Genomic DNA, 23,124 nt, shown 5'->3' with positions numbered 1-23,124 from the left:
AACAGGCCCCCAACCCCTCTGCTCCGTGCCCGCAATAGTAATTCATGCTAATTTGGGATTATGACAAATTTCTTGTACCCAGAGCTTCTCGTTTTACTAAATAAGCCACGCCCATTTTGATTCTAATGATGCTATTCTAATGCGCATGTGTGGCCATAATCGCTTGATGTTGTATGTCAAAGCTTTCAAATACTTAAGTGCGATCCTGTTTTCTGAGCTGAGTGGAATGGGCATTTTCTGGAAACACACTTAAATTTCAAGGACCGCCGTAGCAAGACTAGCAAAATAGAAGTAGCGGAACCTGTCACTGTAGACAATATCATTATAATTAGCTGTGACCAGGTGCTGGAACTGATAATGAACCAAGAAAAAAAAAACGCAAAGCTGAAAACTATATTAGGACACAGCCCTTATTCTTCGGGGTCAGACAAACAAGATGATTCTTTGCATGATCTTAAAGACTGAAGAAAGCTCGTGGCTTTCGAATTAGTGGAATTCAACATTTGTTTCCATACAGTTTTCTTACATGCATGTAGCATTCTAAATAACCTGAAACAGCGGTCAAGTTTTTTGGCGTTGCAGCAAAGGGCTTTTGTAGCGTGGCATATGAGGGACTTCTTTGTTAGTGACCTTTTCAGTAAAGCGCGTCAGAGACTTTTTGAAACTCGTTCTCAAAACAAGCCGCAGTTCAAATAAAGTGTGCGATATATTCATTCCTCCTCCTGCGAACTTTCAGGTGAGTCAGCAAAAACTTCGTCACGACATTTTGAACTACGTCTTTAGGAGCTACACTGGAAGAAAACACTTCCAGAAAAGCCTCACATTTTGGCCAAATTTCTGGTTCTACAATTGCGTGACAAATTGTCACGCAACAGTTACAATTGCCCCCATATTTGTACAATATAACATCCAAGCCAAAAGAAAGGAGTCCACAAATATATCTTAGCTAGGCCGACATTTACAGCAACCAGCTATCTGCAGCTGTATGTATTTTTCACTCCGGTTATGAATTAATTTCCTGCTGTTTCTGTTTGTTCAGTGATCCTTTGTTAGCGCTGTCTGGTTTATTGACAGGTTTATTTAATGAAGTGTGACGGACGTGTGAAACGGCCGGCGAACCGAAGCGAGTTTGTTCGCCCATTTGAATTTTTCAAACTTTGTGATGCAAACTTGAGCCTAAATTCTCTCCACTCCACTGCACAGGAAACGTATCTTTCACCCCGGCATTTTTTTGATGACCTTCGCGGGTTGATTTCGAATGTAGATTCTGCCGCAACCGCCCGATGATGTTTTCTGCACGCATTTTGAATTTTTCATCGGCGATGTTTGAAAAAACAACCGTTGCTCGTCGCGCCTTTTGAGTGAAGAAATGCGATGGCTTTACGTCGAAAGTTATCTGGATCACCAGTTGAGGTAAGAAGTTCGTTTTTTCCTTAGGAACTCACTGTGTTAAACTAGAATGACTCGATCTATAACAGTAAGCCTTCTAACTCATTTACGCTTTTCAAAACTGTGTATGGTTCCTCTGTGTCGTTTTGAAGTTTATACGAAGTTTCGATTTCGTCTCAATGCTCAAAATGTTTGTTGAGACGACCAGTGAAGCCTAAATGATCGATAACTACTAAACATGTGTCAAAGTCGACGCACAGGAAAAATTCATAGCCTCACTTACAGCTGATCATGTAAGCAACTACAGACGAAATTAATTACTTAGTGCGTTGTTTTGTTAAGTGAACTTTAGTTCCGATTCATCTTTTCGTCGTGTTGCCGTAATTTTAGTTCACAGTGTCTTCTAGAGTAGACACTGGATTCAAAATATTCATTTGATACTTATAAGCAAATCAATCCATTACGACCATAATATATACTGTACTTCAAAAAATTTAATAAGGCTGGCAGATTATTCAGTTATAAACGTGCCGCAAAAAGGATTAAGCTTTAAATTAAACAGAAATATGACTACCTTTATGCTTAATAACCAAAGCATTAAAGTATTAACAACGTCTGTCTGTTTATATTTAAGATTACCACTGGGCTATTTTTGCAATCATTCGCATCGCTTTACATCTGTGTTGTATTTTCCCGAAACCTTTCGAGATTTAAGCCTAATCTCTAGAACTTTCATTTGTTTTGATTAGTTTTCTCATTTTAGTCACGACTTTATAACACCCTGCAGACCATGTATTTATTAACCAAAATGGTTCCCTTATAAATTCTGTAATAGAACATTTTTACAATACAGCTAATTGAGAAGGGTCAGGAGTGGGGTGGGGGACAGTGGAGTGGGTTTGGGGCAGAGATATTGACGAGTTCGTCACAAAGTCATAAGTTAATAATTTTTGCATTTATGAATCAAATCAGACTGTTGAGTTCAATACTGTATTAATTAGGCAATTGTGCCTCCCAAAAAGGCTTTGAATGCTGTACTTGTAATGGCATAAGATTTTCTTGCCCAGTGCACCTTTAAAATTTCCCGTGAGACTTTGTTTTCTTTTCTGATGTTATTTTAGCTGGTTAACAATAAGCTCTCACTAAGCTGGAGAAATTAGTCAGTTTAACCAGCTCAAATATGGTAAAAAAGGTAAAGTCTGCATAATTGTCAGCCAAGTGGCCCATCAGGCCAGCACTTATCTCAGGTTTCTGTAGCATGAACAGAAGTGACTACGAGTATTTCTACCCTCCCCTGGATGGGATGCTAGTCCATCTTACTGTAGGGTTACCCCCAGCATTGAATTCGCCAGTTCCCATTTATATGCCTGGGTGGAGAGAGACATTGTCAGAGTAAGGTGTCTAATGCCCAAGAACACAACACAGTGTCCCCAGCCAGGGCTCAAAGCCAGACCTCTCAATCCACAGGCGAGCGCACTAAACCTGAGGCCACTGTGCTGTATGTTATATCCTTAGATAATGTGTACTAGAATCATGTTAAGGAGACTCACTGGTAGCCTATATAAGTAATAGTATATTGATTTGTAGCCTGATAATTATGGAATTTTTTTCTTGTTGACAGGTGTATAAAGCATGGGTCAATTGCTGTTTAGCTCAAATTGGCGATAAAAGAACAGTTAGTGATCTGGCTGAGGATTTAAAGGATGGCATTGTACTGTGTCAATTGATCAAGTCAACCACAGGACATGATATAACTCAACACCAACAGGTAAATGAGGAAGTGCATTGTTAATTACACATACTGATAATTTTGTTAAATCAATTAAGTTTTATTTTACATCGTTTTATATGTTTTTTTTAATTTAATTTTTTTTTAATTTAATTTTTTAATTTTTAATTTTGTAAATTTCTTAATCTTAAAACAATATTTAAAAGAAAACAAAAGCAAACAAAAGGCAATAGACAGAAAGGCTTAATTAAGAAGTAGAAACCATGTACTCTGTTTCTATTGAGTTGTTGAAATATGAGTGGAAGTTTGGGAGAACAGGAAATGCAGTGTGAACATGAGCTGATAGGAGAGTGTTTCCACAGCTTTTTCAAGTTCATCCAAACTTCAATGAGTGTTTCTCTGACTTGATAGAACCATGGAGAACATGTTTTCTATTTCTTTTAGAAAATTCTGTGATGAAAAAAAAGGAAACTCCTTGTTTATTTTGACTATCAAAATGTTATTGTCTTTACTCTTGCCTTTATTACATCAACAGCTTGTGCTAGTTCTGTGTTTCTATCTACTAGTGTTCTATCATGAATGCCGTCCTCTGATTGGCTACGCTACTCACTGTATTCTGTGATAGATAGTGTGTAGCGAAGCAGCGTGCCCTTGTTAACAAAATGACAGCCACTTCTTGGCATTTCCGAAGTGTCTGTGAAGAGGATTTAGATAAAGTTTTAAAAACCAGTAGATTTATACTAAAACAATTAAGATTATTTGCTCTTGATTTCTATGCATGATAGTTGACTCGGGCTGCGCTCTCGTCAACTATCGCGCAATAGAAATCTTGAGCTCATATTCTAGTTGTTTATTAGAAACAGCATGTACATATTTTCTTTGACCTGTGTTCTAATCCTATCTATTACAGATCCAAGATGTGCCACAGGTGACCCAGACAGTACAATATGTCATTGATTACATGAAGGGAAAAGGAATTGATGTCTGCTGTCATGTGGAAGGTAGTCATATACTGTAAATAATGAATAATGATAATGATAATGATAATGATAATGATAATGATAATGATAAATTAATATTTTAAGAGGAGTTCTCCAATCACCTAAAGGTGGTTTTGAGGAGGGTCCTCTAAAAAATAGTTCTAAAATATACATTAACTGAATAAAGGTGACAACTTAATAGAGGTCAAAATTACAGTACTTAAGGGAAGTGCAAAGTAATTTTTGGGACCTTCAAAACTGACCACTTAATATGGTGTCGCTAAATTCAGGTTCGACTGTATAATCAATGATAAACATTATGTAGATGCACTGTAGGAGGCTTCAATTATCCTCATCAAGTAGAAAGATGAAAAATGTAAGTCAATTCCTTAGTTTATACCTCTTCCCTTTCAATCAAGTGAATAAATGTTTTTTTCTCATGCCTTATCTTTTCACATATCAGCATACTGGGGTATTTGGAAAGTGTCAGTGAAAGCAATCATTGCTTGCCTTATTATGTATGTGGCCTATTGCAGACAGCTAGAGCCAGTGAAGAAGGGTTATGGACGTTAGATGCAGGAACTAGCAGTTAATTAGTAAATTTTTTTTTTAGACATTACCAGTGGGAAACTCAAATCCATCTTGGATATCTTGTGGCTGATCATCTTGCATTTTGAAATTCACAGTTCAAGTGAGTTTTTCATAATAACTGAATTAGTATATGTGTTGGCAAATTTCTTTAGAATACGTAATTCATGAGTGAAAAAGAAACCATCAGGAAATTATGAAGTGAGATTGTGACAGTCACAGTTGTAAAACAACATTTGTGTTAGGTTCTGGAAAAGCCCCTGTTTCAATTATTAATCATATTATTATGTTCTGCACTGTGAGATTTTAAGAGCTATAGTTTTTTCTGTGCTAATCTTCTTTTATGTAAGAATGTACACTGCTACCTGCGTGCTGGGTTACATGTACATGTATATGGATAGTACAAGATATAGGGTGGACAGGTTTGTGTTATATATGTAAAGAAATCAATTACCTCATAATTGTCTCAGTTGAGTTCTTTTGTTGTTGTTAATTATTGTTAGACCGCGCTGCTTATCAGAGGACTGTGAATCTAGGCAAGAGATTTCTTCTTGAATGGTGCTGTACTGAGATACCAAACACAGCAATTGACCCAAGGGGACCATTCCTGGATTTGTGAGTTGAGACCTCGAACATGAAATAGCTCCAGCAGATTAATGATCTGTAAGACTTTTCTTGAAATACAGATCAACGCTAGTTTTGATTGACAGTAGGTATATAAAATGGGAACAAGGCATAAATACACTTTCCATGATCTGTGTTCCAGGCATTCAGAGCCCTGGGTAGCAGAGGTTTTCTCACAATAAGTGGCTTAATACTGCTAAAAAAAAAAGCACTCTGGGACCCAGGGTAGGCATTCGGAAAGTACACTGTATCAGCATAACAATTGAAGAAATAAAGGACAAAATGGAGGTTAAAAAAACAAACAGGCTTTAATTCTTTTATACATACATGTAGGAGCTCCCCCAAAATCGTTTGCCTTTCTGAGTTTGTGTTTCAGTCACTGTTCCTTAGGATGCCCCCTGCTTAACCAACTGCCAGGAACAGGTTGCATACATGTACATGTAGATAATAATTTATAGTATGATTTTACTTTAAATTAGTCAAAAACTCTGATCATTTTTTCGTGAGCAATGGGACTTTTGTCAAAGTGTCAAACTGACATACTGTTGTTATTTGTGGTATAGTAATGAAATTATGTGTACATGCTAACTAGCACCTACAATGTACATGTACAAAATGTATTTCTTTTCATTTTCTTAGTCTGCAGGATGGTGTGTTGCTGACCAAGCTCATTACTAAACACTGTCCAGTTGATGGAATCAACCCAACTGATTTACAGGTTATGAAAAGTTTTCTGTTTTAAAGTCAAAAGAAATCCTTGTTTCACCTATTTGGTCAGATAGGGAAGCCCTATTAGCGGTTTTTGGGATTAGGGATCTTGAGATAAAAAATTAATGGTACAGGATATTTTGGGGGAAAGTTAATGAAAATTTGTTAATATTTTCAATTGGAATTAACAGGATATAGGAAGTTAATGTTGAGGCCAAAAGTTAATGGCATGAGAGATACCCACACACACCCTAGTGGGGCCTTGCTAGGGGGTTTGAGATAAATTGATGACATCTGGCCTCCCATGGAATTTCTGCCACCTTAGCTCTCAGCAGTCAGCACCCACCCCACCCACCCTCACTTCCTCTGTGCCCACACCCCCCCCCCCTTCCCCTCCCATCAACTCCTCTGTGACCACCTGGAATGCACTGTCTGAGACAAAACTGAAGAGAGTCAATTGGAAGTTCACAAAGTAACCTTTTTTATATAAATAAGAAATCTTTGTGCTCTCCGCCACATGTACATGTATTCATGTAAGTAAATATTTCTTTTGTAAAGGAGGTAGACAAAGGCTCATTTCTCGAGGTTTTGAAGGTTGCCGAAGAACGTCTTGGAATTCCAAGCAAAATTCTAAGGTACAGTATTAAACAAATTTAAGCAGCCGAGTTGTTCGTTGAAAGTGCAAGTTGAAGAGGGCATACATTGAGTACAGAAGAAAAGAAACCAAAAAATAAATAGAGCGAAAAAAGAAAAACGCGGGGAAAGAACGCTTTTGAGTGTGGACCGGTAACAAGTGGCGAAAAAAGGCTACTTTTGAAGGAAGAATTCTCTTCGCGTCAGCTTACCTGTTGGTATAAGCAATGCCCTTCCTCTGTTATGTTTGTTGCCTTATGTCGTATTCAAATTCTCGAGAACCACGGTGTTAGGTCGATAAATATACCTCTTCTTGTCGGTTCTAGACAAGTATTTGTCGAGCTTGTGAGAGTAACTTTGGAATTTCTGTTATGGAACTTAGAGTTTTTTTCTTATACCACATTCATGCAAACAAATATCTCAACCCCACCCAGGTCCGTCCTTTTAGCCATGTCGCTTGACGTTCTAAAGGCCTGTCCAAACGGTAAATGCTTGGCGACCAAACATCATCGAACATTGTTGAAGTCAGTGGCCAAACGGTTTAAATATGTTTGATCAAACACAGATCAAACTATGGGTACAAGCCGCCGAGGTCGCCGCCGAGCAAGCGTGGGACGCATGCGCGCGCCAAACATGTTTGATATGGCTGTCCAAACGAACAAAACATCGCCCATCAAACACGAGAACAAAAGAAATGTTTTAAGTTGTTTGATCATATTTTTGATGGCCTTCAAATTTTTTTAAACACGACCAAATTTTAACGCGATCAGACAGCGCCAAACAAGGTGGCCAAACGGTGAAATGTTTGGTCACCAAGCAATGTTTGATGGTGTTTGGTCGCCAAACATTTCCCATTTGGATAGGCCTTAATAGTTCTAATTTCCAATCGATAGTTCGTCGGGAATTCTGGACGGCAACACATTTGACGAATATGCAGTGATCATTTACATGGCCGTATTGAGAAAAATGGTAAGTGAATTACACAAATGATGGCTCGAAATTGCGGGAGTTGGAAATAGTCGATGGTTAAATGACTTAAGAAAACAAGGCAATTTCAAGGAGAGTGAGCTTGAAGTCGAATGACTAAGTTCAAATTAGCGAGTTCCATCTGTATGAAAATGAAACGTGATCTTTATTTGGTATTAATTTACATGTAAGTAATCCAACGTGTATATGCATTTATCAATAGCTTCGAGGAAACTTATGCCTCGCGCGCCGGAAGAAGAATGTGAAATAGCTCTAATTTTAATCCGCTTCAGTTGATCTGACCCTTGCTCTGGGATTCACACCATTGCAATAACGTTGAGGATTTCATCACGATTTGCCGAAAAAGAAGTTGCATTTGTTGGCCAAGTTGTTTCTATTGTGACAAATGTGAGTCTGGTTTTGGACGCTAATTTTTACCGGCTGCAGAGCTGAGACTGTCAATGTGCTCTCTAAGGAGTACATATTGCGTATTGCTAGCAATGATTACATTCTTCATTATAGATTTTATTGTACTCTCGCTGATTCTCGTTGATTCTCGTTACGTCATCTAGAATTCCACTGTCTTCTCTAACTAAAAGAGTTCTTTTATTTAATCGTTCATATACTGGAACAGCAGTAAATCTGGCGATCACACGTTGGTCCAGATTCGGTGGCTTTTTAAAATTCCTAACACATATAATTTTCTATCTCATGTTTACAGTAATAATTTTGTTATGCTAAATATAGACTAAATTGAACTTCTAGGTTTAGTTCTGTATAAGTCGTAGTCTTATTAGTTGATTCACAAATTAGCCCTGGTCGTTTGTAGCTTCTCTAGTGTGACCTCGCGTAACTCTTGTATAATTTTAATTCCTTAGATCTGTAAAGTGAAAGGTGAAGAACCTATCAAAGGAGGTGTAAAAACAGAGCCTTCTCCGTCCAAACCGAGAACCCACTCAGACGGTTTACAAAATTACTCTCCAAGCAAATATCCACACAACAAGACTTCGCTGGCTGACGCATCGTGTAAGTACTCAGAACTTGTCTGAACATATTAACGAATACATGTAGTCGTTCACTTACCGTAGTAATAGGAAGCTCAAGCAAACCACCACCACGACGACGGCGGCAACGAGAACATCACTAAACAGAAGGTTTAATGAGCAAAACAGTAGCTGTTCACGTACGTTATAAATCTTTGTACATTTCTTTGCCGTCCTCTGCAAAACAGCCAACGTTAAATCACCAAGTTCTGCGTCGTCTACGGAACGTGGACCACGACGGCTAAGGCCCAGTTCAGACGCCGAACTTTTCATGAGCCGAACCAAATATATTGAATTAAGTACATGAAAAGTTCGGCGTCTGAATCAGTTAAGAACGGCTATTTGAATTTGGAACGGCCCAGCCGTTCTTCCCGCCTAGCTCAGCCGGGAATTTCGGCTTTAGAACGGCTTTGATTCAGACGTCGAACTTTTCATGAGCCGAACCTAATGCATAACTTATTATAACGTATTTTGCAAGCAGTTTTTACTTTGCTTGAAAATCGCTGACATTTCGATGTGTTTTGGTTTAAACTAAATAAAGTTCGGCGAATTAAGTTCGACGTCTGAATCAACAGGTGTGCTTTTGATAATTTGGGTCGGTCCAAATTCGAATTAAGTTCGGCTCATGAAAAGTTCGGCGTCTGAACTGGGCCTAATTTTTCGTATTTCCATTTGGAATTGAACACCGTCGTTGCATATTTAGGTTAAGCACTTTTTTAGAGCAATTGGCGCACCTAACAGATCTAGACAGTTGCAAATTTAGCTTGTTTTATAAGCGCCACTACACTTTTTTGTTAAAAGAATATATTTTATAAGAATATTGAGGCGGAAGTTTGCGAAATTTCAAAAATATTTTAAGAATAAACCCGAGGCTGAGATTTTGAAAAGAACATAATTTTGTGTCGAAAATTTGCAAAAACAACACAATTACATGTTTTTAACGAAACCTTTTTCTAAACGATCAAACCAGCCAAAAAGCAACAAAAACAGTACTAGCCGTATGTTCGATGCTAATAGGGAGATTAAGAAAACCACAACGGGAACAGAACAACTGTTTTACACGTGCGTTGTAATTCTTGGTACATTTCTTTGCCGTCCTTTGCAAAACAACAACGTGAAATGACCAAAGTCTGCGTTGTCTAGAGAACGTGAACCACGACGGCTAAGTTTATTAATTTCTATTTTAAATTTACCGCTGTGTTGCAGATTTAGTTTTGGGAAAGTATAGACAGTAATAAACAAAGTAAATGGCATGACTTAAGAGTATCACCAGATTCGTGGGTAAAATATAAATTTATTTTCTAATCGACGTTGTCTTCGGCGTTGCCGTCGTGGTTACTGAAACTCCCTAATAACAGTAGGAGGCTGTAACAAATCGGCAAGGGACAACCACAGGTATCCCAAGCCTCATTGCGCATGCGGGAGCGTTGTTATAAGACATTGCGGAACAACGTAAATGAAAGAGTTTGTGTGGGAATGTAACGAACGTATTGTTTCAGCAGCTAGAAATACGGAAAAAGAAGCGGCAAACGCTTTCCTTCTCTTCCTTTGTGTGTTTCGTATATTGCTGAGGAGTTTAGGCCGTGTTAAAGCGATTCCAGCGACGTTTAGCTTCACTGCTTTCCTCTTGTTACATTCCCACACAAACTCTTACATTTAAGCTTACGTGATCTCCAATATCGCACAACGGAGTTCACGTAATGAGCTTGAGGTACCTGTGGGACAACACTATTCTGTATGGTCACGATCTTGTCTTCTCTTGTTTTGAATTTACATAGTATCACCTACGTCATTGAGGAATCTTGTTGATCAACACACAAAGTCTCACGCGGCAATCCAAGTGAGTTGTGTGTAGCTTAATACATGATGCTATTTATTATACCCTATCACGTGACCTTGTCAAAAATACCCTTGGTTATGCTTGAGGTTATGCAAAAGGTCCATTCCTGTTAAGGCAGGTTTACTGTCGCTGCGTTCGTTGCGATATCTTCAGAAAAAGTTGAGCGAACCAGTTGCGACTAACAGTGTTCAAATGACCACTTAATCGCCACAGATTAAACAGCACGCCCGAGGAGACCTGGATCAAACAACATTGTACTGCATTCTGGTATATTTTTTTATCGCAACAATCGTCACAGAGGGTGCTAAAAATAGGTAGCGCTTATTAGAATAGCAGTGCTATTTAATTTTAGTAGGGTTCTACTAGTATACTAATGCAAATGCTGCAATCTGATTGGCTGAGCTAATGGTATACTATCAGCCATTAAAGTGCAATAGCTGTCGGTCGTCCACGAAGTGAGACATTTTTATCGTTTTTCCGAAGTTTTGGAAGAAAGCTTAGATATAAATAGATCATTAAATTCCTGAGAAGACTGAGAGAAGGAAATTAACGGTTTTTTGATACTAAAAACTTGAAATTATTGAAAAACCGGGTGCGCGCGCGTAAACAACCGCAAATTTACCAAGGCCGACAATTCAATACGTGCGATTTTGTTAAAGCGTGAAGTTCAATAATACATAGAAAAATAATTGGAAACCGTTATTTGCGTTAATTTCAGTTAGAATTCTACTAAAACAATTAGATTATTCGCTCTCGATTTCTATGAGTTGATAGTTGATGAGGTCGAAGGCCGAATCAACTATCACCTCATAGAAATTTCGAGCTCATAATCTAATTGTTAAATAGACCCTTTCCATGAATGGCTGCAAATTTAAAATTCCTCTTTACACATTTTAATGAGTCTCACTAAACTCGTTTGAGAGTTAAAATTCTTTTGAATTATCAACTCAAAAACGAGTTTAGGAGGACTTATATCAATACTAACATTTACAAAATAATTTAGAAAGCCATTTATGAAAAGGGTCTATTGGAAAAGTGGCACGTTTCAAAACAGTTGCCCTTATTACAATATGACCACACTTCAGGAGAGGGGCTCTTGAAAGGGCGGTGATGTTTTGAGAGGGGGCGCTGATTGTGATATTACGATATAAGTGTATTAACAGGCGTGTTCACAAATGATTTTGCAATTTATGAATGCATGGCGCACTGCTGAGTAAGAATAAGGTTTTGTTTTACAAAATATGGCCAGAGGGTATGTACACGATCACAATCTAAAGATCAATTTCATGGTCGTTTTCACTGAACAAACAGACAAGGTCATTTTGTTCACGAACTAAAAAAAGAAACTTTGTGTTCTTTTTTGGTACTTTCGTTTTTTAAAACATTTTTGCTTGAAACATCCCCTAGAGTTTGACGTTTAACACAGCGAATCTTGTTTAATGGACGTTTCAGTAGAACTTAGAATTGATAATTTCAAATAGTTTGTTTTTTCTTAGACAGCTGTTAACGTCCTTATTTTAGCGACGGGCGACAACCAGGAGAACTTCACCAAACAAAAGGTCTAACGATCTAAACAACAGCTGTGCACCTGTGTTTTAAATCTTAGTACATTTCTTAGCCGTCCTCTACAAAACAACAACGTGAAATGACTTGGTGGACCCGTGCTAGTGTTGTCACGTTATAGTTATCTACTTGCCACGCACGAGTTATTCTGTAGTCACGCGCTTAGTCCAATAACTACCACTAATAAGACGAATTCATTCCCGCAAGCTACAGTTATTTCTAGAAATCGTATGCAAAACACTTGCGCAATCCTCGGACTTTTGTTTACACATACTTCTTGCTGTTTTAGTTCATTCTTAGACAAAATATTTACACGGAAGCTCTCAATGTCTAGTTAGAGACTCAGTTTCGCCCAGTTTGAACATTAAGTGATAACTTTTCTTTGTGCGTTTTACTATGCGTTTTAAGTCACGTTTTGGCTGCCAGTTTGCAAAATTCTTATCGTACCATTGCATTTGAATGGGTAAAGCTTGCCTTTGTTCTTTCTTTGAATCGCTTGGCTGGTAAACCGTTCCGATTTCAATACATTTGTACACCAGCCATTCTTCACTGTTTGTGCGTCACGTCGCAAGTGAAAATATTATTTCGTGGTGTGTTTAGTCGGAATTATTGGATTCATGGTTTCCTTTTTCCTCGTGCTGTGAATTTTGCAAATCCCAGGTAGGCAATGAATGAACTTGGCTAAATTTATCAATTTTTGGCAAACCTGCTTTGGAGAGTTAGCTGCATTTCAATGCCCCATTAATAACATCGAGTTCTACTCAGATTTGTCGATTGATGATTTAGCTTTGAAATGGTTTCAGTCAGTTTCGAAAATGCGCGATGGCTAAATGCAGGTGTACATTCCAGACTGTAGATTAGTTCATGTGATTTGTAATTGCGTATTTGCTCTTCAAGTGTAGGATTTCATTCGTTTGGCTTCCTCTAACTAATATTGACATTTAGAGCTGCAAAAAAGATTATATTTGCCTTTGCATTTAATGCCGCTTAGCTATTCACGCGACAGTGTTAAAATCGAATTTTCGAACTCGGTGATTTAGATGTATTCCTCCGTGAGTTTGTCGTAAAAATAGAAGGTCTTTTGCAAAAGAGTCTTTCGCTAAACACTCACTTTGTGAATCCATTAATTAACACACATTCGTTTCGCTTAAACTGCTGGCACGAATTATATCATGACTTTGAACAGTTGTAACCCCATATCAACTTGATTTGAGTTCTTAAACAAGTGTACTTTTGGCTACCAATATAACCTAATATAAGTGTGAAGTGTGTCCAGTATTTAACTTAGCCCCCATGCAATGGGATTTCTAAGTATATTCTGTTTCCTTCACGAAGGCTTTACAAGAACGCATTCAATCCGTAAGGCAACTGGCGTCAACTCCAAAGCTACAGAAGGTATGCATATCTGACTTGTCATATTTGTAAATTCTTTCTATTAAAATACTTTCTTACATTTCAGCAAACGATACTGATAATCAGAAATAATTGCCGGTCTAGTTAACTTTAATTCCTTTTGCCATGTATAAACTGCTAGTGGAATATTCAGTGTCTCCAGTTCTTTTAACATTTATAACGTTCTTCGATTTAACCATTGTGTTCAAATGTTATTTAATTTTTGATTCGATGTACTTTCGATTCATTAAGGCAGAAGTTTCTACCCGATACGTGTTCGAATGCACGTGAAGATAACTGCAGTGCTGACTTCTCAATTGAACTGTCGACCCCGCATTTAAATAAAGAAACCGCAATGGTAGCTCTTACCTTTAAAGGATTTGGGTTAAAAATGTGGTTCATTCGGATAACAAGTTCAGTGGGAAAAAAACATTCGTGTTAAGATAAAAGATGCTTTTAACCCAAGCCATTGCTTGAAACAATTCGTGGAAATATTGCAGCTTGGTTAGTTTCTACTGTCGCAGTTAGCTTTGAATGAAACTTTTCAGTCTTCAAATGTAGTTTTTAAGTTTACGTGGCACTAAACAAACGCTACCTTTTTCACTCTCGTATGTTGCAGTCGCTGTACAGATAAACGGGCCTGAAATACATTTTTCATGTCAAATAAGTTTCTGAATGAATTAAAATGTAAAACTATAATTTAAAAAAATTGTGACTGTAAACAAGCTATAAAGATTAGTGGGAATTAGAACTCGCATTATTGAGAGCGGTATTGTGCTACATAATAGTTCATTGAATATCCGTTTGGATTTTACATAGGCTTATCTAATAATGTATTCTTTATGTTTTTGATCTTTTCTTCAATTCTTCCTTGAAACGACCGTAAGAACATTTTCAATTCACTCGTTTTGTTCTAAATTCTCTCCGTTGCTCTGAAGTATTTGATGTTGTACTCTTGTTGAACTCTCTTAGAATTGTCTAGCCGCTTTCAAACCTACGTAGAAAGTCCGGTCTCTTTTGATTTACATATTTAAGTGATTTAAACTGGACGCAAGACGATTTTGAACCGGAAGGAAATAAGACATTTCTTCGTGCCACACCAAACTTAGGTCCCCGGCGTCCACACAGCGCCAGAGGAATTTGAAAACGTAGCTTCATTTCTACGGTTAGGCCTACCGTCCACACTACTCCGTCACGCTTTTCGAAACCGCTCTTCAAACCGGAGGAATTTGAAAACGCCGGCTTTTCGTTTTTGAGTGGACGGAAAATATTTTGAAAACGGCGCTTTTCGACAACGATATATTCAAAATGACCTGTGATTTGATGGGGCCTTACCAAAAAGCCTTAAAGACACGAAAGCAATGTGCGTCGGCGTGAAGTTGATAAAAATAGATTAGCCGCCGTAGAGACTGGGTTGACGTTTTGATCATAAGCTCTGCGTCGAAGTAAAACAATAAACCAATAAAAAGTAAAACCAAAAAAGTAACGAAAATTCACTTTAATAGAAATATTAAAATTACAGTTTTCCGACGTTTCGATGTATCGAACATCATTTTCAAGGCAAAAGTGAAAATATCGAGGCGACACAAAGATTTAAATAAGTGAAAAAAGTGATAACTTTTTCCCCCTTTTACCAAACGATCTCAAGTTACTCAGTAAAATTTTTTTTTCTACATTGACGTCTTTTTTTTACCAGAAATTTCATGTTTTTATTTTAGAAACTTCCGGAAGGCGTGTTATTAAAGAACATGGCGCCCACCCTCGCAGAGGGAATCTCCTCGCCCACCACGGCGGGCGCTGTTTCCAGCAAAACAAAGGAAAGCTTTCCCATTGAGGTTATTCCGACGGATCACAATGACAATTTCCTGGCGGTGAATGGCGACGAACTTTTTCTTCAACCCCCCGAGTCTGGTGGTTCTGAAGAACTTTACACAAGTGTCGACAAACAATTTTTGGAGCTTATGTTAGATGCTGTACAAAAAGGATTCATGCCTCCTGAGCTAACAACGGCAAAAACGTGGCTTAACACAGATGGGACAGACGTAGATTTGAATGATTCAGTACGAGTTGTAAATGTTGGTGTACCTTCGTCTGTTGCGGTTACAGAAGAAACAAAAGATACAGAAGAGTCGTTGAAAAATGACGAAAGTACTGAATTGAGAAAAATGAATGATGATGCCGATATGGAAGATCAAGAGATAACATCGCTGGCAGCCATTGCCGAGCCTATGCACGTTACAGAGGAATTAACTTTGGGAAACGGTCCGCCAAATCATGTTCCTGAGGAAACCTCGGTGGCAAGTGCGAAGCCAACGTTGGAAAGCGATGGAACGGTGCATATTGCAGAAGAACCAGCTGTGAGGAACAGCGAAGCGATGCAGGTTGCAGAGGATTCATCGGCAAAGGTTACACCGATGCATGTTGCAAGTGGACCATTGTTGACAAACGTTGGACCAACATCGCCAAGCCATGAAGCAATGCTTGTTAAAGATGGCAACGAGCCTGTTTCTGATGCGATAGAGTCGGCAGCCTCAACGCCCAACAAGAAAGTTCAATTTCTTGGCCTTGATACTGTTTTTGGTGACAAGTCAAGCGCTTCAGACCATCCTTTGGATATTTCAATCTCACCCGTCCATGCTTCACACAAAGAGCCCGGAACTGTGTTAAATGAAACGGGACAACAGAGTACTGAATCTTCGCCGAAAACAACAGTGACTTGGGCGACACTAGATTCGCCATCTAGGATGGCGAGATTATCTGGAAATGAGCATTCTTTTGCGAAGGGTCTCTCTAGTCCGGGAGACGGACTTTACAGGTTTGAAACTGCACTTTATGGAAAGGAAGGCGACGAGAAATCAGAAGGGGATTCGGACGATCCTTTTATGATGTACTTGAACTCAATTGAACAAACAGCTTTGAAGTTCAAACTGCAGGTGGAGCAGGCTAAAGTAGATACCTTGGAAACGCTGAAAGTGAAGTTGGAGCGAGCATACGAGGGTACCCCCTTGGAAGAAATTCCACTAAAATTCCAAGAAAAACTTCAGGAAACGATCGCTCAAATCGCTTCCGATGAAGTGTTGAAGAAATACGAGGCACTAGTGTCGCAAGATGAAGAAATGAGCGAAGAGGAAAATCAGATACTAGAGTGCATGAGGAACGAGCTCGACTCAGTGGCTTGCGAAAACTTTGAGCTTCATCAACAGCTTGAATTGTTGAAAGATTACGAGAAGAGATATTATGACCTGAAAGAAAAGTTTGATAATCTCGACGACGGAATGTCGACAATCAGAAATGAGTATGAAAGGAAGAATGGTGAGAGTGAGTTTCTCTCGGAAAGAGTGGAGTCCCTTGAGAAAAGCATCGTGAACTTACGTGTCGAGTACAATAACGAAATCAAGGACTTACAAGACGAGAATCTTCAGTTGCAGAGAGCGTGTTTTGAGCTGGAGAACAGAAACAAGAATTTAGAGGACCATCTTGCAGCTGGCGATAGCGAATCGCGTGAGAGCCGGGCGGAAGAGAGGGAAGACGAAAGAGAGAGATTTGTTGCCAACCAGGAGTTTGAAATGCTGCAGTTACGCCTCGAGGAATCTGAGCGACAGAACAAAGCGCTAAGAGCTGCAGCACAAGCGGATCAAGCCATGATTCAATGCATGGAAGACAAAAAGGACGAACTCGAGAAGGCGATTGTTAAGGCCCAAGACGACCACAGCAATGTGCTGCTAGAGCTGCACGAAGCACAGCGACAGATTTCTTCAGACAGAGTGAAGTTGTCTAGCTACCAAGAAGAGACGGATGCGTTGAGACGAGAGAACAAATTGTTAAAATCCAGTTTGGAAATTGCGCAGAACGAGTTGGAGTATCACCTTGATAAACGAGGGGAGAAAAACGAACCGTGGAAGAGCAACAAGCGGATGATCTGGCGAGAGATTCGCGAGCTTGAGAAGATACTGAAAGATGTCCACCGTGAGAAAAGGAACTTGGAAAAGAAATATGTGAATTTTAAGCAGGAAAACGACCAGCTGACTGGTTCACTGTCTTTGCATAGTTATTCATCTGCCGAGAATTCACCAGAGAAGGAACAAGTTAAGGATCCTAGCGAACGCGGCCTGAAAAGCAAATCGTGGCACAGTTCGACTGAATTGGAAAACAGCAAAGCTGCTGTCGGTGACGATGAGAGTTTTTCGTCTCCACCTCGTAAAGTGAAAAGCTGGTTGGAAGGCCTGGACCCAACGAATAGCGTTGTAAAGAATGATGGTCAAATTTACATGAACTCAAAAGAGAAGACGCCAGTTCTCCCTGAAAGGTACTGCCAGTACAAATTTGTCTTTGGCAAGCCATAAATAGAAGAGTCGAATTTCAAACATCTGAAGGATGCGAGGGGTTAGCTAGTCAACATGTATCTACTCTCTATTGCACGTCCAAACAACGTGGACCTGGTAGCTGTACGTTAACAAATGGCGAGAAAATTCTAGTTTTTACTTGCTCTTTCTCCAGCAGAAGGACAGTTCAATAAAAAACTTTGTAACGTTTTGTTTTTTTCTGCTTTTCAGGTCCCCTGGTAACAGGTTATTAAGCAAGTCGGAAGCAAGCTTGGGAAGCCCAAAGAAGGAAGAAAATGGATTTTGCAACGAGGTAAGGAAGGAATAGCTTGGGTTCCCAGCCGCCCTCTTCATCCTTTTCTGGGGCTGGGAATGATTCTGAGACTAGCGCCTGGCGTCGTCAATCACACTACATGTGGACTGGGTTTTGTTCAGTGTTGTTGTTGTTGTTTCTCCGACGCGCAGGGTATCCCACTCGAAACTATGTTTTTCCTTAATGAAGAAGGAAAATGTATTGAAAACTTATCAGTCTTAATGAATGAGGACGGCTGTGAGTGGAGGCTAGAAGCCACTACTACACCTAACATTTTATATTTATTTAGTCAGGGAAATTTTACTTTCATCGGGGAAAAGTCGAAATTTTGAAAAGCGATGCCTTGGCAACCATGTTAACCCCTTCATTTTCTAACTGCTGCTTTTTTCTTTCTCAGCTCGAGGAACTTCGCCATCACGTTGGAAGCTTAGAGGCAGAGAAAGCCGCCATTGTGAAGGAACTCAGTTCACTGCGATTCAACAGAGTCACCAGATAACAAACTATGGGAACGACTGTCTCTTCCTCCCGGCAGTTGATGGACCAACTTCCGGAAGACGATGGGCGACTTCCGCCAAATTCCAAGTTCAACATCGAAATTTTCCTCGCTCGTATTAGCCATACTATACACATTACCCAGAGCGGGCTGGGAACGTTTGGCCAAAAGCTGAGTAGATATGGAAAACCTGTGCTCGTGGAAGGTGTTCAATCAAATTACATACATTTTCTCTAACTAATTTTACTCCAGTGAAAATCAATGACAATTCGTGGCATCCCAGGGCGAGGGGAGGGACTCCATATGAAAAGATCGGGGATGCTGGTTAGAAAATTTGAATTAAACCCCTAAAGGAGATCAATCTGGACGTGGCTCAAGCGTGATTTGACCCCTAAAAGATATCACTTAAATTACCAGCCGCTGATCAGGAAAGGAGCCCGCGCTAGTACACCGGACTCAAGAGACCGGCGGAAATCGAACCTAAAAACGGAATTAAAAGTGTTTTTTACTATTGTTTCTTCGAGTGCACCCTAAAAGATACTTTGACAGCTAACAATAGAGGCGTTTTGTCCTGAACACCCTAAGTGAGACCAGAATCCTTGATTTTCACCCCTAACAGAGACCACGAGCATCCCCGACCTTTTTCATATGGGAGTCTTCCCCCCCCCCCTCCCGTCCCCCGACAATCCACCTCAGTACATCACTCGTTACACTCCCGTAGAATTTAAAATTGACGTTAGTAAGTTATTTAATAATTAATTTTTAATAATTAACTTGACAGTGCTGCCTGAGGCGAGGGCTGATTTTCAAGGTTGTTATGGCACTGCGGTTATTTTTGCTCTTGATGAAAAAAATGCATCAAGAATTACTAGTCTGAAAATGCGAATTTTTTTAGTTTTAAGGGTTTTTCGAATGTACTGGAATTTTAAATTTTTTAAAGTGAAAAGCTAGCCTAGAAATCGAACCTAACTTGAAATAATGGTCTAAAATATTAGCTGAGTGGAAGGAAAGAAATGCTAGCAAAGCCGTGTTTGGGTTGGATACTTGTAACTCTGTTTTCAAAGTTTGACAGCTTTAAATATGTCGCCATTTAGAAAGGATTCCTTGTACAGTATGAGAATTTTTTTTTAACTTTATAAAGTCCCTTAAAGTTGGCTATGTGCATTTTATTTTCCATTTTGTACATTCACTAATACGTAACGTTTTTTTAGATGCGGTACTTTTTTATCCTGTTTCTCCTGCCAATATAATGTAAATAACGGAAATAAATAAATAAGTGAACAAAAACCTATTCAGACATCCCAATGAATTATCTCAAAAATGTACTCTTACTATTGCCTTGTTCCTAGGCCTTGATATTCTCCTCGGTCAATCGTTTTCGAGTCACGTGGTCCGAGGCGAAAAGAGCGCTCTCGGCCGGTCGTCTCGGATACGTCACCGAAATCAATTGACCGTGAAGGCCTCGGAAAAAGCCGCACAGGAACAAGGCAACTCTTACCAGACCAGTGACATTTCCCCTGTAAATTTTATGTTTCATAGTAAAGAAGAAAAGAACTGATAATAGTACGAAATTAGTGTAGCCTGATTCTCAGATGGTCCACTGAGGTCGCTCGCGACGCGAGAAAGAAGGAGAAGGGAGAGACCGTTCTGTTATTTAATTTCTCAACGATCTAAACGTTGCTTGAACAGATCAGTAACTGCCCGTTGCCCGCTTCCATTTGACCACGCTACGGTACTTTCTTATTGTTATTTTGACAGTTTGAGGAATGAGATGATTTGACTTTTGCGGGGTGTGAAGAATTTTTTCAAGAATGAGTTTTGTCAGGTTAATACTGTACTCGTACTTCTACTTAGAACGTTTACTGAACCCAAACAATTCAGGTGAAACTAGATTCCCAAGTTTGGAACGAAATCCCGCTTCTGCCCATTCCACAAACCACTTTGAAAAATTTGAACCTGAAAAGGGAGAAAATATCGTTCCAGGCCTGGTCGCATGAGATGTTACACGCGGTGCGGATCGCGCGTTTCCTCGCCCAGCCTCGCTTTCGCCCTGAGTAAGACCCAAGCCTCCCTCTTGTCAATCCCGGGAGAGTTGTGCTCGAAGATTCGAGATCGAGAAAAAAACGTAATGGGCAGCTCACGGTCTGTTGCGCTTGTTGCGTCGCCCTCGGCATATTTTTCATCTTCCAAACAGGTACAAATAATTACTCTCTACAGCACAAGCTTTTGAGCTTGAAAATTATCAGCTTAAAAGTTCGCAGTTCTAAACAAGAGACAACGACAACTAAAAAGAGCAAAAGGCTCATCAAATTTGTGAGTTGTTTGCCTGGGAGATTAACTTGTAGACCTATGAAAGATTAACGACATTCAAGCATGTTAAAAAAAATAGGTTAAGTCTGCATGCGAGCCAAGTGGCCCATCAGGCCGGAGCTTATCCCGGTTTCTGTAGCATGAAGCGACTAGGATTATTTCTACTCCCCCCTGGATGGGATGCTAGTCCATCGCAGGGTTAGCCCCAGCATTAAGTTCGCCGGTACCTATTTGTACACCTGAGTGGAGAGAGGCACTGTGAGAGTAAAGTGTCTTGCCCAAGAACACAACACAATGTCCCCGGGCAGGACTCGAACCCAGACCGCTCGATCCGGAGACGAGCGCACTAACCATGAGGCCACCGCCAATTTATTTCGGACAAACACAGCTAAATCAAGACAATGTCCAACACACACACCGTATACAAAGCATTGAACTTTACATTTTTTCTTTACACTTTTTTGAGCTCGTAATTGACATCTATATCACATAAAAAGTAAAGGAATCTAGAAAACAAAATTAAAAGTATAAATTTTCAGTCAAAGAAAGCAAATAGAAATGTAACGATAAGTTGATAATTACATTACAATCACACTGGAGATAATGAGAGGTATCTCCAATTGAGAAGACACAGCGGCAGAGAGAGCGGATAAATGCGGTATAATGCGTTATTAGAGTATTTTGCAAGATCGTGAAATTCTACCGGTATTTTTTGGGAAGGAATGGGGGTAGACAGGGGAATCGAAGGGAGTCATGCTCTAAAAGTATGTTTAAGATGAAGTGTATTTCCTTAAATCGAGTTTCATTATCGTTTTATTTTTGTTGCTACTCCTGCTAGGTTTTTGTCTCAATGATTGCTTTGCGGCTATTATTGGGGGCGGCGGGGGGGGGGGGGGGGGAGGGAGGGTGGGTTTGGGTGTATTTCTATCATACAGATGAATTAAGTTAACTAACGCATGTTCCCGAATAATGAACATGAAGCCTACAGTACATTGCAAATAACGAACTCATTAGCGGTAAGACGAGCGTTTTGTTTGGAATTCAAAGTGTGCACGTGTCTGCTTAATAGACCATATTCGTATTCTCGGTATTGGACTGGAACTAGCTTGCAGTGGAGGTTCATGCGGGTAATGTCATCAAAGAGGAATAACTAGGCCATTTCTGAGTTACCTTGTGCCACTGCTTCAAAACGAGTCTTCGTGCAAAACTTTTATACGAAAATGAGTTTGACTTTCATGAAAATGAACATGTACGCGGAACACATTTTCATATTAATAGCTTCGCACGAACTGGTTAGACTCGTTTTGACACAGAGGCAAAAGGGAACTCGGAAATAATGTTCTATTTGCATTTGAAAAGACATTCCGCATTAGCCTCATTTGAAAGCTAGTTTAGGTTCAATACCGACAATACGAACATGGTCTACTACGCTTATGCCTATACGCGAGGAAAAACAAGCCTTCAAACTATAATGAGAAAACAAGTTAGGTTATCAACGGGCGGATATCAATAATTCACATGACAAATCACCTAACGATGTGCTCAGTGCGGTACCGCGCCCTCCTCAGCTTTGAAGAGATGCGATGCATCCAGGCTCCTGACAGGTTCCAAACTGACATTCGTCCTTAAATTTGCCTTGAGGGCAGTCCAAGGCGATGTCGTCTGCTGTTTCCTGATCCATACAGCCTCGCGCGAAGTAGTCGGTAAGACCGTAGTCCTGATACTCGACAAAGCACCTGGTTTCCCCTTGCTGACATTCTCATGTCACAATGTCCATGTCACAGTCTTCCAGTGACTCATAACTTACACAATGAGGACACTCTGAATAAAAGTAGTGAGAGGTAAAAAGTTAAAGTCTGCATACAAGCCAAGTGGCTCATCAGGCCGGAACTTATCTCCTTCTCCCCCTACTCTGTGAGCTTATTTCTCCTTCCTCCCAACTTTTTTTTTTTGAGCCATTTCTCCCTCCTCCCTATTCTGTTCCTCCCCCTCCATTGAACTCAGTGTCAACAACTCATCTTGATACATTATCAGTCTCTATCATTGCTTTAACGGTGTAGATTGGCAATCTAAAGATAATAACTTTTACTCTTAATATTTTCAGCGAGACCTGATCAAGAAACCACGATCAAGAGCTTTTGATGTGTTTAGTCAATTTCACAGAACACAATCAAATGAATGCCTGACAATCAAATATAAGAGCAAATATACTAGTTATGTAACGCTCTCTC

The 23,124-nt window shown here is 39.6% G+C and overlaps 1 protein-coding gene across 1 annotated transcript; it reads left to right on the top strand.

Moving 5' to 3' along the window:
* Positions 1 to 1,007: 1,007 nt before the first annotated feature.
* LOC145496099 (uncharacterized) lies at positions 1,008 to 19,873 on the top strand. Its single transcript, XM_081475723.1, has 14 exons — positions 1,008 to 1,413; positions 3,011 to 3,157; positions 4,029 to 4,119; positions 4,712 to 4,789; positions 5,190 to 5,301; positions 5,950 to 6,028; positions 6,577 to 6,653; positions 7,545 to 7,620; positions 8,496 to 8,643; positions 10,439 to 10,500; positions 13,399 to 13,458; positions 15,174 to 17,761; positions 18,009 to 18,090; positions 18,488 to 19,873. The coding sequence occupies exons 1-14, from the start codon at positions 1,375 to 1,377 to the stop codon at positions 18,584 to 18,586; spliced, it is 3,738 nt and encodes a 1,245-aa protein (XP_081331849.1). The 5' UTR covers positions 1,008 to 1,374; the 3' UTR covers positions 18,587 to 19,873.
* Positions 19,874 to 23,124: the final 3,251 nt, after the last annotated feature.

The sequence above is a fragment of the Orbicella franksi genome, chromosome 8 (genome assembly GCF_964199315.1).
Source record: "Orbicella franksi chromosome 8, jaOrbFran1.1, whole genome shotgun sequence".
Taxonomy (NCBI): Eukaryota; Metazoa; Cnidaria; class Anthozoa; order Scleractinia; family Merulinidae; genus Orbicella; species Orbicella franksi.
Note: the sequence above shows the minus strand (reverse complement) of the source record. Positions and strands in the feature narration are given on the sequence as shown.

Bases quoted from the DNA above. Each gene is read 5' to 3' on its own strand.
- LOC145496099 (XM_081475723.1), top strand. From the start codon at position 1,375: ATGGCTTTACGTCGAAAGTTATCTGGATCACCAGTTGAG. The intron at 4,790-5,189 runs GTGAGTTTTTCA...AATTATTGTTAG, and splicing joins TTTTGAAATTCACAGTTCAA to ACCGCGCTGCTTATCAGAGG. The intron at 8,644-10,438 runs GTAAGTACTCAG...GAATTTACATAG, and splicing joins TTCGCTGGCTGACGCATCGT to TATCACCTACGTCATTGAGG.